Source organism: Equus przewalskii, chromosome 8 (assembly GCF_037783145.1).
Source record: "Equus przewalskii isolate Varuska chromosome 8, EquPr2, whole genome shotgun sequence".
Taxonomy (NCBI): Eukaryota; Metazoa; Chordata; class Mammalia; order Perissodactyla; family Equidae; genus Equus; species Equus przewalskii.
Genome location: NC_091838.1, coordinates 73385877 through 73401385, shown reverse-complemented (window position 1 = coordinate 73401385; position 15509 = coordinate 73385877). Strand labels below are relative to the sequence as shown.

The window sequence follows — 15509 nt, the reverse complement described above, 5'->3', positions numbered from 1 at the left end:
CTCTGATTATGATTTAGCTGCGGATGTCGCTAAACGCCTGATACTCACTTGTTTTCTTAGTCTTGCTTTTGTTTTCTCCTCCAAAAGTAGTATGTAATAATAGCAACAGCTCCTGCTCTTTGGGGTGTTGACTCTATGCCAGGCACTAGTGTTAAGTGGGAACACTAGCATCTACCTTCCAGAGTTACTGGATGAATTACCTAAGATAACGTCATGTTCCCCACTCAAAGCCTTGTACCTACTAGGCCTTCAGTTAATGCCACATGGAGATGAGTCTAAGTTCCTGGAGAGAAGGAATCCTCATCCTTCTTCTCATCCTTCCTTCACTTTCTTTCCAGTTAAAACGCCAAGAATATTCCAAGAGTAACTACCTGGGAAGAAACCCATACTAGGAATTGGCTACATGTGCATGGCACTCTACAACAGGGGCCCACAAAGACAACCTGCAGGCCAAATCTGGCCCACCACCTGTTTTTGTAAATAAAATTTTATTGGCACACAGCCATACTCATTCATTTATATTTTGTCTGTGGCTCCTTTCAAGCTAAAATGGCACTGTTGAGTACTCATGACAAGGTCATATGGCCCACAAAGTCTAAAATATTTGCTCTCTGGCCTTTCACTGAAACTGTTTGCAAACTTCTGCTCTCTAGGGGCACAGAGTTCTTTCACATGCACAGTCTTATTCAATCCCAGTGAGGTAGGCAGGGCAAGTATGCTTACTTCCATTTTATAGATGAGGAAACTGCGGTTCAGAGAGGAACAGAGGCTTACTCTGCACTTCCCTTGGGAGTTTTGTGAGCAACTGTCTATGTGAAACATCCCTTAAACAGATACTCTGGGTACTTCAAAGGAAGCAGACATGGTTCCTCGATTGGAAACACTGAACATATGAATAGGAGCGCACACACAAACACACACACATACCAGTGAGCACACTCAAGAATTCGTGATGTATCAACCTGAATAGACAGGTGTAGGTTTGGGGAAAGGAAGAGGATGAGCCACACATATTATACTCATTTAAGCAAATCTCCTGTTGTCCCTTGTTTCTGAGACACTCATGACTTGAGTGTGCAGAGGCTCACACAGCTGGTTATTTCTGTCTGCGGGACGTGTGGGCGGGGTTAGGACATAGAGCCACTTCTGCTGCGGAAATGCTCCTGTTGGCGACGTGGACTCAATTCTGCTCTCACCTTCACTCCAGCACTGTGAAGACAAGTGGGGCCATCTGTGTGCTCTGGCTGACTTCTCCCTCGCCCTGACCGAAAGCATACAGGAGATCAACAAGCATTCCTTCAACAACTTTGAACTCCGGATTGGTGAGTAGTAGCTGGAAGTGTGGCAAGTGGGGGCCCGCAGAGCTGGCTGGCCTTGCTCCGTCAGGCCCTCCCAGGCCCAGGGCATCAAGCCAGGGAAGCTTTTTCCTGCAAAATGCAGCAGGCTTAGTGTGACCTTGCCAAGGACAGGGACAGGGTCAGCTCAGGCCTCTCTGGCTTCCTCTCACTCAAGAGGCTGGAAGCAATGCAAGGATACTGGCCTGTGCATGAAAATACAAAGCAAATACATAGCTACCTCTCTTCCAACCTACTTCTCCAGCATCGGGCCCACGCAAGGCCCTGCTTAGAGAGGTAGCCGGCTAATCAATTTCTTTCTGACTTCTGTGTCACCCATGCTGGCCCTCCATGTATTGCTCTCCGGTTCTTCTGGAAAACGCCTTAAAGCAAAAGCAGGATTCGACTCCTGAGGATGTCAGATCCTGTGTTGAGCGGGGACAGGCGGAGCGCCTAGTGGCTCTTCACTGGGCCACACCGCTCGCCCTTCCTTTGAGCTTAGAGACACCGTTGTGCGAGCAACAACACACCAGCAGTCACAGCAATGTGAATAATAATGGTCTAATCCTTTACAATTTGCATAACTTGCCCATTTCTTCAGCATCTCTGCTGAGCCTTGAGGGCCTCCTAAAGCACAGTGCTGAAGCCCCTGCCCAGCCCTCATTCCCATTTTATAGATGGGAAATCTCAGGCCCGGAGAAGGGTGTAACTAGCTGGCAGCGGGTCCAGGCTTTTCTGACCGAGACCAATGACCTCCGGCTGCCAGGGCAGGACAGGACAACTTCTGCTGCAGTCCTTGTACTTTAGATCTCCTCTGGAGGGCATGTCATTTTCCTTTATTTAGTTCTCCCTTAGCAGCTTTCAAGAAAAAGGGGTCGAGCAATACCAATTTCTGACTTGTCAGATCTAAGGAGTGCCGTAGCCTTTGTTCACCGGAATAAAAGAGGTGATATGTTGTGTTTGTGATCTATGGATGCGATGCATGCTCAGGGCTTGTCCCCACATCTTCGTGGACGCTACGTGGCCTTTCTGAAATCATTGACCACAGACTGAACCAGGAGTAAAAGGGAGAAGCTTCACCCTGAACAAAGGGGTATTTGCTGTAAATTCAGGAAACGTCACTGAGGTCAGGACCAATGCTTGGTGTGATATATTATATGGCTGGCACAGTTCAGAGGTTAGAAAATTATTTTCCCAGCTGCACTGGGCATCTCATTTGGGTTTTGAGTCTGCTGTAACCACTCCATGCCTTTGTCATTTAAGCCTCTGAATGTCACTTTCCTTATGCGTAAACGGGCATTGTCAGTACCTCCCTGCCCACCTTACTGTAGTAACGTGAGACGCAAATGGCATAATGGCGATAAACGTGTTCTGCAGCTTGAAGTGACTGCATGCTTTCTGCAAGGTCCGTTTCTCAAATTTCACAGTCAATTATATCTCGGATATGTATGTGTGTGTGTGTGTGTGTCTGTGTGTGTGTGTGTGTGTCTTGCTCTGCTCTCTCCCTAGAATGATCTAACCCAGGTATCTGCGTGGCTCATATCATCACTTTTTTCAGATCTCTGCTCCGAAAGGCCCTTCCTCACCGCCCTACTCCAGAATGCTCCCCTCCCATATTTCTCTCTCCCTTTAACCTGATTGATTTTCCTTTATAGCCTTATTATTCACTGATATTATATTGCATTTTCTAGTATTTTCTATCTCTCCACAGTAGAAGGTAAGCCCCATGAGGGCCGGAGCTCTGTCTGTTTCCTTTCCCCTCGTATCCCCACTGCCTGGAACAGTGCCTGCTGCACAGCCAGTGTTTAGTCAATGTTTGTAGAATGAATGAGAAGTTCTTAGTCTATTAGGAGACATCCAGGCCCACTATCATGTTTAGTGAAATGCTGTCATTCCTAGAAGAGACGTCTATGCTTCCTAAAGGAAGAGGCATTAAAACTATCTTAAAAAGCATTTGCCAAATAAACTGTGGCATTGGGAGGAAATAACAGACCAAGCAGGGAGAAAGGCAGGGAGGAAGGCATAAAGGTGGGAAATGACTGACAGGTTAGGGGAACTCTGGCAGGTCAGTATGGACCCAGCTCAGAGGTAAGGGAGAATGTGGTGATGAATGAGGCCGGTAAGTTAGGCGAGAGCCCGATCGGAGGAGCCCTCGATGGTGATTCTAGGCAGGATGGGCTGTATCCCATAGGCAAAAGGAGCTGTGGCAGGTGTTGAAGTGGGTTGACCAGATGTGCGTTTCAGAAAGGCCCTCCTGCTCCAGCAGCAGCCTGGAGGATGGTCTGCAGGAGGAGAAATGGGGAGACAGGGAGGCCCGTTAGGAGGCAGCCACCATGGACCGAGGGAATGATGCTCAAGACCTGGACTAAAACAGAGAAGGAAAAAGTCTTGCCAAGCTCGCAGAGCACCATAACAGCAGAGGCAGGAGAGGATCCCAGGGCCCTGACTCCTGATCCACTGCTCTGTCCATCCCATGGGCTAAGTCAGCATCCATGTGAGAAGAAGAATAATTTTCTCTCAAGCACTCACAGGTACCATGCCAAAGGCTTTACTTACATTCTCATTTCATGCTTCTTTTATTATTTCCGCTTCACAGATGGGAAAAGTAAGGTCTGCATAGGTTAAGTTACTGACCCAGGTCACACATCTAATAAGTGACAGAAGCTGGATCTGGACCCTGCAATTTATCCACAGAGATCACCCCCTTCATGATCACTATCCCAGGCAGGGGGGCAGCCGCCTCAGTGAGTCCCTCTTCTCTCATCTCTTGCTCCTTTGGTTTCACTCACAGGCATCAGCCACGGCTCAGTGGTAGCTGGTGTAATTGGCGCTAAGAAACCTCAGTATGACATTTGGGGCAAAACCGTGAACCTGGCAAGTCGAATGGACAGCACGGGGGTCAGCGGCAGGATCCAAGTCCCAGAGGAGACCTATCTCATCCTGAAGGACCAGGGCTTTGCCTTTGACTACCGAGGGGAGATCTACGTGAAAGGTATCAGCGAACAGGAGGGAAAGATCAAAACGTACTTTCTCCTGGGAAGAGTCCAGCCCAACCCGTTCATCTTGCCCCCGAGAAGAATGCCCGGGCAGTACTCCTTGGCCGCGGTCGTCCTGGGCCTCGTCCAGTCCCTCAACAGGCAAAGGCAGAAGCAGCTACTCAACGAGAACAACAACACGGGCATCATCAAGGGCCATTACAACCGGCGGACTTTGTTGACACCCAGTGGGCCAGAGCCTGGAACCCAAGCCGAAGGCACCGACAAGTCCGATTTGCCATAAAAGCATTTTCTTTGTGTTTCTTTTTTTGTATTTCTTTTATATATAAAATAAATATACTAATAAAAAGGTTTAATTTTTTTTAGAACAAGGTTGGTTTCATTGGTCTTTGGATGCACTAGATTGAAGACGAGATTTAGACACGATTTGAGTTTCTCTTCGGTCACAAACATTTATTGATCATCTCTTAGGTACGAGGTTCATTGGGAAGCAAAGATAAATAAGACCTAGTCCCTGCCCTTGAGAGGCTCACAACTGAGTGTGAAAGAGGGACACGTAAACAGAGACTCAATACAATGGAATAATCAATAACAACTGACATTTACTGAGCGCTTGCCATATGCCAGGCCCAACATCAAACTCTTTACATAATGGCCTCATGTAATACTCACAATCCTTGTACATTCATTCAACCAGTGTGTGTGGAGCACCTGCAATGTGCCGGGGCTTTCCTAGGCTCCAGAGTAATCCTGGCAAAAGTCTTCCCCTCACAGAGCCAACCTTCAGGGTGGGGATAATAGATAATATTCCTATAAACCAAGACATAAACAATCTACTTTCAGACAGGGGTAGATGCATTAAAGAAAATTAAGTAGGACACTTGCGATAAGGGATTGGAGGTCAAGGATGCTGATCTAACTGGAGTCATCAGGGAAGGCTTCTTTGAGGACATAGTGTCAAAGATTAGCCTTAAATGATGAGGAAGAGGCAACCCAGAGGACCTGGGAGAAAAGTGGCTCAACCAGAAGGAACGGCAGGTGCAAAAGCCCTGGAGGGGGATCAAGCCCACTTGATCTGATGGAGGAACAGTTAGAAAGTCACTGGGTGGGTAAGCTGTTATAGGCAGGTACAAGGTGTCCTGGGAAGACTGCATTCTAGGCTCTTCTCTCATGACCAAAAAGACTACCAGGGGAGTTTCATGCAGAGGAGAAAGTTCAGAAAATTAAAGGATTTTCCCAAGATCGTACAGTTAGTTGTGGAACTAGGATCAGAACTGCACTGGTCAATAAAAGCTGACTGCTATAACAAACAACTCACTCTTGGTGGCTAAAAACACAGTAAGAGATTTCTCTCCCATTCACGTAGTATTGGATGTGTGGCAGCGGGCCTTCCAGGCAATGATTTTGAGACTTAGCCTCCTTCCACTTAGGACTTGGAGCCCTCTGCATGGTCTTCCATATCCATCCAGCTGAAGAGAAGAGAGGGACAGGAAGGAGGATCACTGAGGTCTTGGGCCCCAGGCCTGGAAGTCACATGCATTGTTGTTCCATCATCAGCCCGAACTCAGTCCCTGGCCCCACCTCACTGCAGGGGAAATTAGGGAATAGATTCTTCCTGTGTCCACTACTAAGAGGGAAAGAAATGTAATAGGAACTATTGCCTCTTCTGTAGAATCGACATCTATCTAAGCCCACAACCCATGTCTGCAGACACTAAGCTATTCTGGTAAGTTCCGTGTTGGAGGAACACGCAAGGTATAAGAAATGGAAGGAGAAGTATGAAACTCCAATCATTCTCTAAATTCTTGACTCTTAACAGCAACTCATTTAAAAGAAGTTTAGGGGATGGCCTGGTGGCATAGTAGTTAAGTTCACATGCTCCACTTCAGTGGCCTGGGGTTCATGGGTTCGGATCCCGGGTACAGACCTACACACTGCTCATCAAGCTATGCTGTGGCGGCATCCCACATACAAAATGGAGGAAGATTGGCACAGATGTTAGCTCAGGGCCAATCTTCCCCACCAAAAATTAAATAAAGAAATAAATAAAATAAGTTTAGCTCCAGGTAGTGAATCTACAGTAAATACACTCTCAAGGAAATACCTACCTGAGGTACCTCACGTGAGACCCCGGGGGTAGAAGAGAAACTATGGTCTCCAGAGAAACACAAAGCACAGAGAGGGAATTGAGGTTTGGGTGGACCTTGAACTTTGAGCCATGTTTGGAATGCCTTTTGCTCTCGGAAACTATGCAGACATCAGAGATATACCTGAAGTCCCAGTAAATGCGAAGAGGGTATCACGTGAAAGCTTCTGTAAACCGTAAAACCCTCTACCAACGCCAGAGGGTATTAGCATCTTCACAGACTCAGAGAAAGCCTCAGGGTTTATCTAGTCCAACCTGCTGAGGACCTCCAAACAAGGTAAAGCTCAGTGCATGCTGAGACTTGGAACCCCAGGACAGAGGTGGCAAGCTGAGTTCAGGTGGGTCGAGAACTCAGCAAACATCACGACGAAAAGGCTGGCCTCAGTAAGACAGTCAGGCTGTGAAAGCACGGTATCAAAAAGACAGAGAGACTTGATGTGGGCCACCAAGCTGTGGTTTAATCCAGAGCGAGGGCCCATCTGGAATCTACAGGCAGTATTCAGCAGAGACTCCAGTAAGCAGAGAAGTCATGGTGAGCTGGATCCAGGCACAAGGAGACAGGCTACCAGGGACAGACATTGTCCCTAAACTCTGAGCTAGGACTCAAGACAAAGTCCCTGGACTAGAAGTGGAATGTGGTCCAAGGCAGGATAACTGGGCAAAATTAAGATAAGAGGTATCGGGCCTAACCTGGGTCTGTGGATGCTGCCAGTTTTGGGGCGAAGGTAAGACTGCCACTGAGAAGCTTCACCCAGAACCCATCTCTGACTCAGTGATGTCCAGCCTCGAGGTAGGATGGATGAAAGTGATGGTCACCCCATCCTGAGTCTGGAAGGTGTTGCTTCATTCAGGATCCATCACACAGAGGAGCAAGGGGGCAAGATGGTGCCAAGAATCTCCATTGGATCACCAAGAACCCCACCAAGTGGGCGTCTGGCCTCTGCTCCAATACACCAAGCCCCAAAGCACTGAGTCTCTGCTCTCTAGGCCAGCCCATTTCGTGGCACCAGTGGGCTGCAGTCTTTCCATAAGAAAGATAAAAGGGCAAGAGATAGAAACTAACCTGTAATTGATGAGCTAAGATGCACCCTTTTTCTCTGGCCTGCAAGATGGGAGGGGCCAGGGAAGGACACGAGTCTTCCTGAAACTAGAGAAATGTTTTCTGTTTACCTACTCTTTGGTCTTTTCAGGTCATTTATTCAAAGAACTTCAATTATCAAGTGATTTTTAGGAATTGGGTCTAACTCAGAAACAAACCTGGCAGAATATTACAGCCAGGGGTTCCAACCTCATCTTTTCCCCTCTGAACTCTGCTTGTGAGATTTTACATTTGATCTTAGAAATGTCAAATATAAACTCCAGCAGTTTATATAGAAACACAGAAGAGGGGCTGTGAAATACGAAAAGAAGGGGCTGGCTTAGTCTACAGATGTTTAGGCCTGATAGAAATGTTTTCTCAAGGGCTCGGTACTCTTGACTTAATGTTGACATCTTCCAGGTGCTGATCCAGGTCACCCCCTGGTTTATCAGCTTGGGTGTAGTTAACGCACGATTTCCCATGGGACAAGCACCACCCCTCTTAGAGAATAGGCAAGGGTGTCTACAGCGTTCGTCCACAAGCTGAGTTTGAGGAGTTGCTGCCTCCCAATCTGCCATCCCATCAAGTCAGGAGAAACATCTCGAGTTCAGAAACCCCCCACACCACCTCTACTGCTTCCTTCCTTCCTCAGGGACCATGTGAGTGTAGCCGCTCCCAATTGGAAGTTAGGACTATGTCTTCATCTCCATTTTACAGATAAGGGAACTGAGGCACAGAGAGCTTGAGCAGCTCGCCCTGGTAAGGTCTTACTTACAGCAAAGAGTGGCTCTGGGATTCAAACCCAGGTGGTCTGGTTGGAGAGTCCTGCCTTCAGCACCACTGCCTAGCCCTGGGATGGGTGAATAGTATTTACTAAATGAAAGTTGAAAGTCTGAGCAGAACCCCCTCCAGCAGGCTGCAGGCTGTGTAAATGGCTGTACAACCTAAGAACTCTGGAACAGCAGCCACGGGACAGCCTGGGACCGCCGGCCCTGGTCCCAATCAGCCTCACCCTCTTCCCCCAGTGGGGTCAAACAACTGTCATCATTCCTTGTGTGTTGTGATATGGAAAAGGTTTGGAAACCTTGGGCTGAGAGTTAAGAGGGCAGCTTCTCAAGGCAGTTTGAATGCTGTCTCTACCCCTCATCTGCTGTTTGATGTTGGGCAAGTGGCATACACTGTGCACCTCAGATTCTTCACCGGCCACATGGGGATAATAAAAGAAGCCATGGTGGTGTGGAATTCTGAAGTTTTCCGATTTGAGAAATATGTTAAGAATACCATATACGGGGGAACATCCCCAAAGGAGTCTGAAGCAGTGCTCAATAATTAAACTCGTTAATAATGTTGTAACAATATATGAATATTCACACGAAAGTAGCACAACTCAACTCTATAAATAGGGCACATCTGGGGTCATAGTTTACCCCCAAATTAGATATAAAACAAACTTCAGCTTTTAGAGCATTCTGGAATTTGGAGTGTAGACACAAGATTGTCAACCCACAACACCTCTCAAGGCCGCTGGAAGATGAAGGCAACAGCGTCCGATCACTGAGCAGCTGGCCCTCTGCTGCGCTCCAACGTTGCTTGTTGTTATTATTAAACACAGCGATTTTATCGAAATAGTGGACATTTGCAATTTTCTTTGTCTTTAAATCTTGTTTACTTATCTATATTTGCAAAATTTTCTTTAATTTGTGTGTGTTCCTTTAATAATGAAAAAATGATAATGAAGCAAAAGTAAAGCACGTTGGTCTACTTAAAGGGCTGGGCAAGACTTCACTGGCCCTTGGAGGTTCAACCCCGAGTCAGGGGGTCTGGACCGCTCCCCGGATGGAGGCTGGCTAGATTCTGTGCATGGAGCTCCCCCTATGGGTAGAATTTTCCCTGGGCTACAATGACACTGCTGACCCAGATTTCAAGGCTGCCCGTTTGGACACAGTTCAAGAAGGGGTGTTGGAAACTCATTTCCTTCCCTGACATTTCTATTCCAGACCCCGGGCTTTTCTGACACTCTGGCTCCTGTGCCAACCAGCATTTCCAAGTGAGAATGTTGCTCTCGGGATAGCTGTCGGATCCAAACAACTGAACCCAATATTTTATTGATGAGTTACCAGGGGGCAAGGTGCCCTGCAGAATAACACTCTGTGCCTGTTTGAATTATTAATTGTGTATCAGCCACACACTTCCAGCCATTGTCCTGTCCCCTGCCCCCCGCCCTGAGAAGACAATATGGCCATTCTTTGGGTGAGCATTCAAACACTGAGTCAGCTCTGTGCACCTGTCTTTACCTTTTATAAAACAGACAGCTTGACTCAAACGCAATCAGTTTCCATTTGCAAGCGATCATTTCAAACATCATCTTTTCACAATATACTTCCCTTATCTTGACATTATTGTAATGATAATGGTAATGAGAACTAACGTTGTCAGAGTGCTTTACACTTTGAAAAGTCCATTTCCAGATATGATTTCAACTGATCTTTATAACAACTCTCAGGGTGAGATGTTTCCAGGAAACCAAGGCTCATAAAAATTAATAAAAAAAAATTTTTTTAACTCTACCTAAAAATATAGCGTTAAAGCTGAAAAGAGCTTAAAGATCATGTGTGGCCCAAAGTCTTGATTTTACATATGAGAAAACTGAAGGCCAAATTGGAGGAACCATTTGGCCAAGATTCAGCAACCAGATGTAGGATTTGAGCCAGACGCAGAGAAACTGATTCCTTATCGTATCCCCTTTTGACTCCATATGGGCACTGTGACCTCTATTCCTTCACTCACTCTCGACAAGACCCCTCTTTAACCAGGAGGTCACTTGGTCCTCCCTGTCCCATATGCCTCAGCGAGATTGGCTCGAATCCCCTTGGAAGCCCCATGATGCCTGCCAACCCCCGGGTCCCTCATCATAACGCTGCTTCCAGTTTCCGCTTCTTCCCATCCCATCTCTGCTCCACTCTGCTGGGACCCAACACAAAATTCAGTCCCTTCTCAATTCATATACACACACACTCATACTCCCACACCCACACATACACACAACTTGCACAAAGCATTCCTGCATACAGTAGGCTTTACTGAAAATTCAGGGAGAGGAGCTGGAGGAGTGGTTAACAGTGAAGTAAAAAAATACCTTCAAATTAAGTGGTAGGTGTCTCTCTTCTTCTTTTTTTTTTTTTTTTTTTTTTTGAGCAAGATTAGCCCTGAGCTAACATCTGCTGCCTATCCTCCTCTTTTTGCTGAGGAAGACTGGCCCTGAGCTAACATCCGTGCCCATCCTCCTCTACTTTATATGTGGGACGGCTGTCACAGCATGGCTTGCCAAGCGGTGCCATGTCCGCACCCGGGATCCAAAGCAGTGAACCTTGGGCTGCCGGAGTGGAACGCGCGAACTTAACCGCTGCGCCACCGGGCAGCCCCCGAGGTGTCTCTCTTCTTAAAGTGTCATTCAACCATCCCTCCAAGTTCATTTCCCATCATCCCCAACCTTACTTCATCATCCTGCTTGTTCCACCCTCTCCCTTCTCTGCCCCCCTCACTCCTCTCTCCCCCTTCCTTTCAAGAGCGAAATTAAATCCTCTTATTTTTTCATGCCAAGGAGCTTAAGCTTTTCTTCACTCATTCAACAAACAATCACTGAGCACCTACTCTACTCCATGGCTACTTCCTGGCTACTAGGGTTGTGTTATTTTCTTGAGGTTGGCTGGGAAGATCTCCAGATAAAGTGACATTTAAGCCAAAACTTAAAGGAAGTGAAGCAGCAGACATCAGATTGAAGAGCCCTCTAGACAGGGCAAACAGCAGCTTCTAAGGCCCTGTGGTGGAGCCGTACGTGGCCTGTAACTAGAGTGGAGTTAGGGAGAGTGAGTGTGATGTGAGATGAGGTCAGAGAGGAGGCCAGGAGCCAGGCCTGATAAGTCATTTTTAATTCATTCACTTCAGCTCCAGCCAATATCTCACCTTCAACTGCAAGGTACCTAAGAAGGTATTTTCCCGAACACAGTCAGTTCCCTTCAAGGGGAGAATGCTGATCCCAGCTATAAGGATGATAAAATTTTCAACTCATTACAATATATCCCATATTCCCGTTATTGTCCAAAGAACTGAAAATCCACAAGCTGTTGCATTAAGGATTTGTCTCTTTTTGCACAGAGGATTTTTAGAAAGAACCTGGTAAAGCAATCCATTCTAAACTCTCACTATACCCCTCAAGGGCCCCAGCGCACACTGAGGAGTTCTGCAAGGCCTGTTTCAAAGGATTAGCATCACTGCATCCCCCAACACACACACACACACACACACACACACACACACACACACACGGGGCATCTGCCACTCCAAAGGACCGCTATGGCCCACTCATGCTTCCTGTATAACCGGGAAAGTGGTCCTGGTTCCCAATCCAAGAGAGCATTTCAGCAATAGAAGAAAAATAGGGAAATGCTGTTCCTTAGAAAACATCTCTTATTGTCTTCCCTCCTTCCCTCCCACACCCATTTGTGAAACCCGTGGTTATTCCAAATGGCGGCAGCCAACCTCAGTCCTTCCCTAACACCTGAAGTCCTACCAGTAGCCACCTCTGCCATCCCCAGAGGACAGAGATCCTTAGCAACTGGAGGGACAGTGGTGTTACACGCCTGAAGCACCCAGTGAACAACTGACCAGGGGTCCTTTTGAGTGACAGCTTACTGTCCTGCAGAAATGACCAAACCAACCCCAACAAAGAAGCTGCTGAGGTCACCCAGCTTCACAGGTCCAACTTGGGGACCCTTGGGACACCTTCTCTTAGGCACCAGCCTCTGAGGGAAGTGCTATCTCTTGGTGGCACTCGGGAGCTACAGGACGGCCTCTGATGAGTGCACAGACATAGAAAGGGACACCCCGACTGTCCACAGAAGACACTACAAGCTGGGACTTGTCTCCTCTGACACTTATCAAGTTCCTGCTGAAATAAGTGTCTTCTCGGTTGAAAGCAATAAATCTCCTCTTGGTCGGGTGACCTGTACTTGAGATTGTTAAATTATTTTTTGCAAAGGCCTAGGTGGGGAAGGGCAATGGCACAAATACTGAGATTTTAAACAAGTCCCTAAGCAGCCAAGACACAAAGAGACTGGCCCACCTCACCAAGCCTGTAGCCCTTGGCTGTCCCCGTAGCACTAAGGGTCTTCCTCTGAATGAAATTGATGACCAGTGAAGAGTTTGAGCCAGAGAAGCCCCACGTGTTTAGATTTACATTTTTTCAATAACCATCTGTCTGCCATGTTGGGACACAGCAATAGGAGGCAAGGGTGGGAGCGGGGAGATGAGTCAGGAGGCTGGTGCAATAACCCAGGGAGAGATGAACGTGCTTGGACCAAGCTGGTAGCTATGGGGGTGGCAAGAAGTGGTCAGATTCTGGATATATAAACACCGAGCTCACAATATTTGATGATGGATTGGATCTAGAAATGGAAGAGAACAGGCCAAGGTGACTTCAGGGTTTAAGGCCTGAAGAACTGGAAGGATTACTGAGATGCAGAAGACAACAGGAGGGAAGACCACAAGCTTGCTTGCGGACAGGTAAAGCTGAGATGCTGTTGTACACCTGGATGTGTGAGCCTGGAGTTCAGGGAAAAGGTTCAAGATAGAGATACAGTCAAAAAGCTTGAGCTTTCTGGAATATTTGACCCAGGCCATCCATCCCTCCTTCATGGAGTGCTCACCTCCCTTCTCTTCATAGCCGCCTCCCTGCTGATGCTACTTAGACCTCTTCGACTTCAGTCAAGCTTCTTAGTTCAGTTTTCTGACTCCTCCATCCTAAGCTGCCTCCCCTCACACCAACCACCACCTCTGCTGATGACTCTCAAATCTAAATGGCAAGCCCAGACCTCTCTCCTGAACTAGGAAGCCAAATATCTAACTGGTTCCAAGGCAACCGCACCTGGATAGCCCATGAGCTTCAAGTCTAGTCCTCTGTGAAGGAGCTCATTTTCTCTTCCTCTAGCTTGTTGTTGCCCCAGGCAGGGTAACAGCGTCTCCTCAAATCCTAGTTTGGCCAAGACCCATCTAGCTCGTTCTCCAAGCACCCCTTTGCCTTCTCCTTTCTCCTTCTGCTCTCAACCCTTTATCAGCAGAACTGCACACACACACACACACACACACACACACACAGTTATCCCCGATTAAGATCCTGCAGTGAATAGGCTGATTTCTCCTCCCATAATAGCTATCTGACTTTAAGCCCATCTGCCTGGAATCCAGTGAGACCATGTCATCTAGTGGTTAAGTGTGTGGGCTTTGGAGCCAGGTGAACTGGATTGCAAACCTATCAACATGTTGCCCAAACAGAGCTTGTGCATGCTGCTGCTGCCTTGTGGTCATATTTCTTCCTTGCTCAGACTCCAAATCCCTCCAACCCTCTACACCTCAGAAAACTGTTGCCCACAACTACACGGGGACTCTGGGATATAGTCCTTGGCTTCTCTGTGATTCAGAGGAGGCCTTAGAAGAGGAGGACAGTAGTGCCAAGTTGACAACCAGCAGCCAGCATGCCAGGGCCGTCTCCCTCCAGTTCCCCCACTGCACACCGCATCTCACACCAGGAGTGTTCATCATACTTCACCACAACTTTATAACAAAACACTAATTGTCTGTGACTTCCTCATCTTCTAATTACAGATGATACCATAGTTCACATTAATAGTTTAAAATGCAATGCTCTGAACATCTCTTGCTTAAATAGAAGAAATCTCTATCCCTCCAGAGAATCCAACCTCCTAAAATATTGCTATTGGCCAAGTTCAAGGCCAAAAGCATCCCGGCCGCATGTAGGAATGAATAAATTGGAGGAAGGGAATGAAGAGCCCAAATAACTAATTGATGGCACCTAAAGCTTCCCCATCAGACGTGAACTCTTTGAGATTGGAACCATGTCTCTTCATGGCTTCTGACACTGTGGCTGACACAGTGACCAGCCATGGTAGGCCCTTAAATTCATTTGTTGAGTGGACGAATGAACGAACAAACCAATAAACGAACGCAGGAGGGAAGATATAAATGAGCAGGATCCAGGTGTGCCTGCTCAGAGGATACAGTTCCCCAGAGAGCCCTTCCAGACCTGGCCCCTGATGCCCCTCCAGCCACCTCTCTGTTCACCCCCTGCCTCCATGCTGCGGGCAGACAAACAGCACTTCACCCCCTCAAGCACACCATGATCGCTCTGCTTTCTCTGTACTTTGCCTCCTTTCCCTGGGCTGCTGACTCTGAGAGTTCAGGACTCACCTTAGGAGTCACCTTCCCTGGGGAGCCCTCTTTGTCTACCTTTCTACACTAGGTTAGCCATTCCCAGGTGTGTTCTCAAGCACGCTGACTTCACCCAGTTCAGCACATGCCATATTTTACATTATTGCTTGTTAGCTGTTGACTTTCCCCCACTGGACTCTAACTGCCATGTCTACATATTCTGAGGTCACTCTGTGCTTGGTGACACCACATACTGTCCCCACACTGCAAGACATCCAGGACTTTCCCTGCCCAAATGATGCTTCACTCCCAGGGCTGTCCCTGGACACACAGTAATTCATTCTCTCAATGAATATTTATTCTCTTCCAGGTGGTGAGGACACAGTGGTGAACAAAACATACGAAACTCCCCACCTTCATGGAGCTTACATTCTAGTCGATCAGCTTGGCCCGTTAAGATTATCTAAATGTGTTAGATATTCAAAATGGTGGTCTTAGAGCCAAGGACCCAAGGGTGCCCTAGTCCCGTCCTTCTCATCTCTTCTTCCTCCCCAAGAGAAGTTGTGAAAGCTCTATCAACGCACACATAAACACATACACACACACGCTGTTAAGGAAAAAATTATTCTGACACTCCTTAAAATGGTAAGGAAGATTTTGTTCAAAGACTATTGCAATAGGGGCGCGAGATCAGGCTCAACTCCAAATAGAACAGGACGAGTGAAGATTTG

General features: G+C 47.4%; 1 protein-coding gene across 4 annotated transcripts in view; it reads left to right on the top strand.

Moving 5' to 3' along the window:
- ADCY8 (adenylate cyclase 8) overlaps positions 1-4701 on the top strand; it is a 216953-nt gene extending 212252 nt beyond the window's left edge. For all 4 annotated transcript variants that reach the window (XM_070630986.1, XM_070630985.1, XM_070630988.1 and 1 more), the window contains 2 exons: positions 1208-1322; positions 4126-4701. In XM_070630986.1, coding sequence (XP_070487087.1) covers positions 1208-1322; positions 4126-4613 — 603 coding nt within the window. In that variant the 3' untranslated portion in view covers positions 4614-4701. The remainder of the gene's footprint in view (positions 1-1207; positions 1323-4125) is intronic.
- The last annotated feature ends 10808 nt before the right edge of the window (positions 4702-15509 follow it).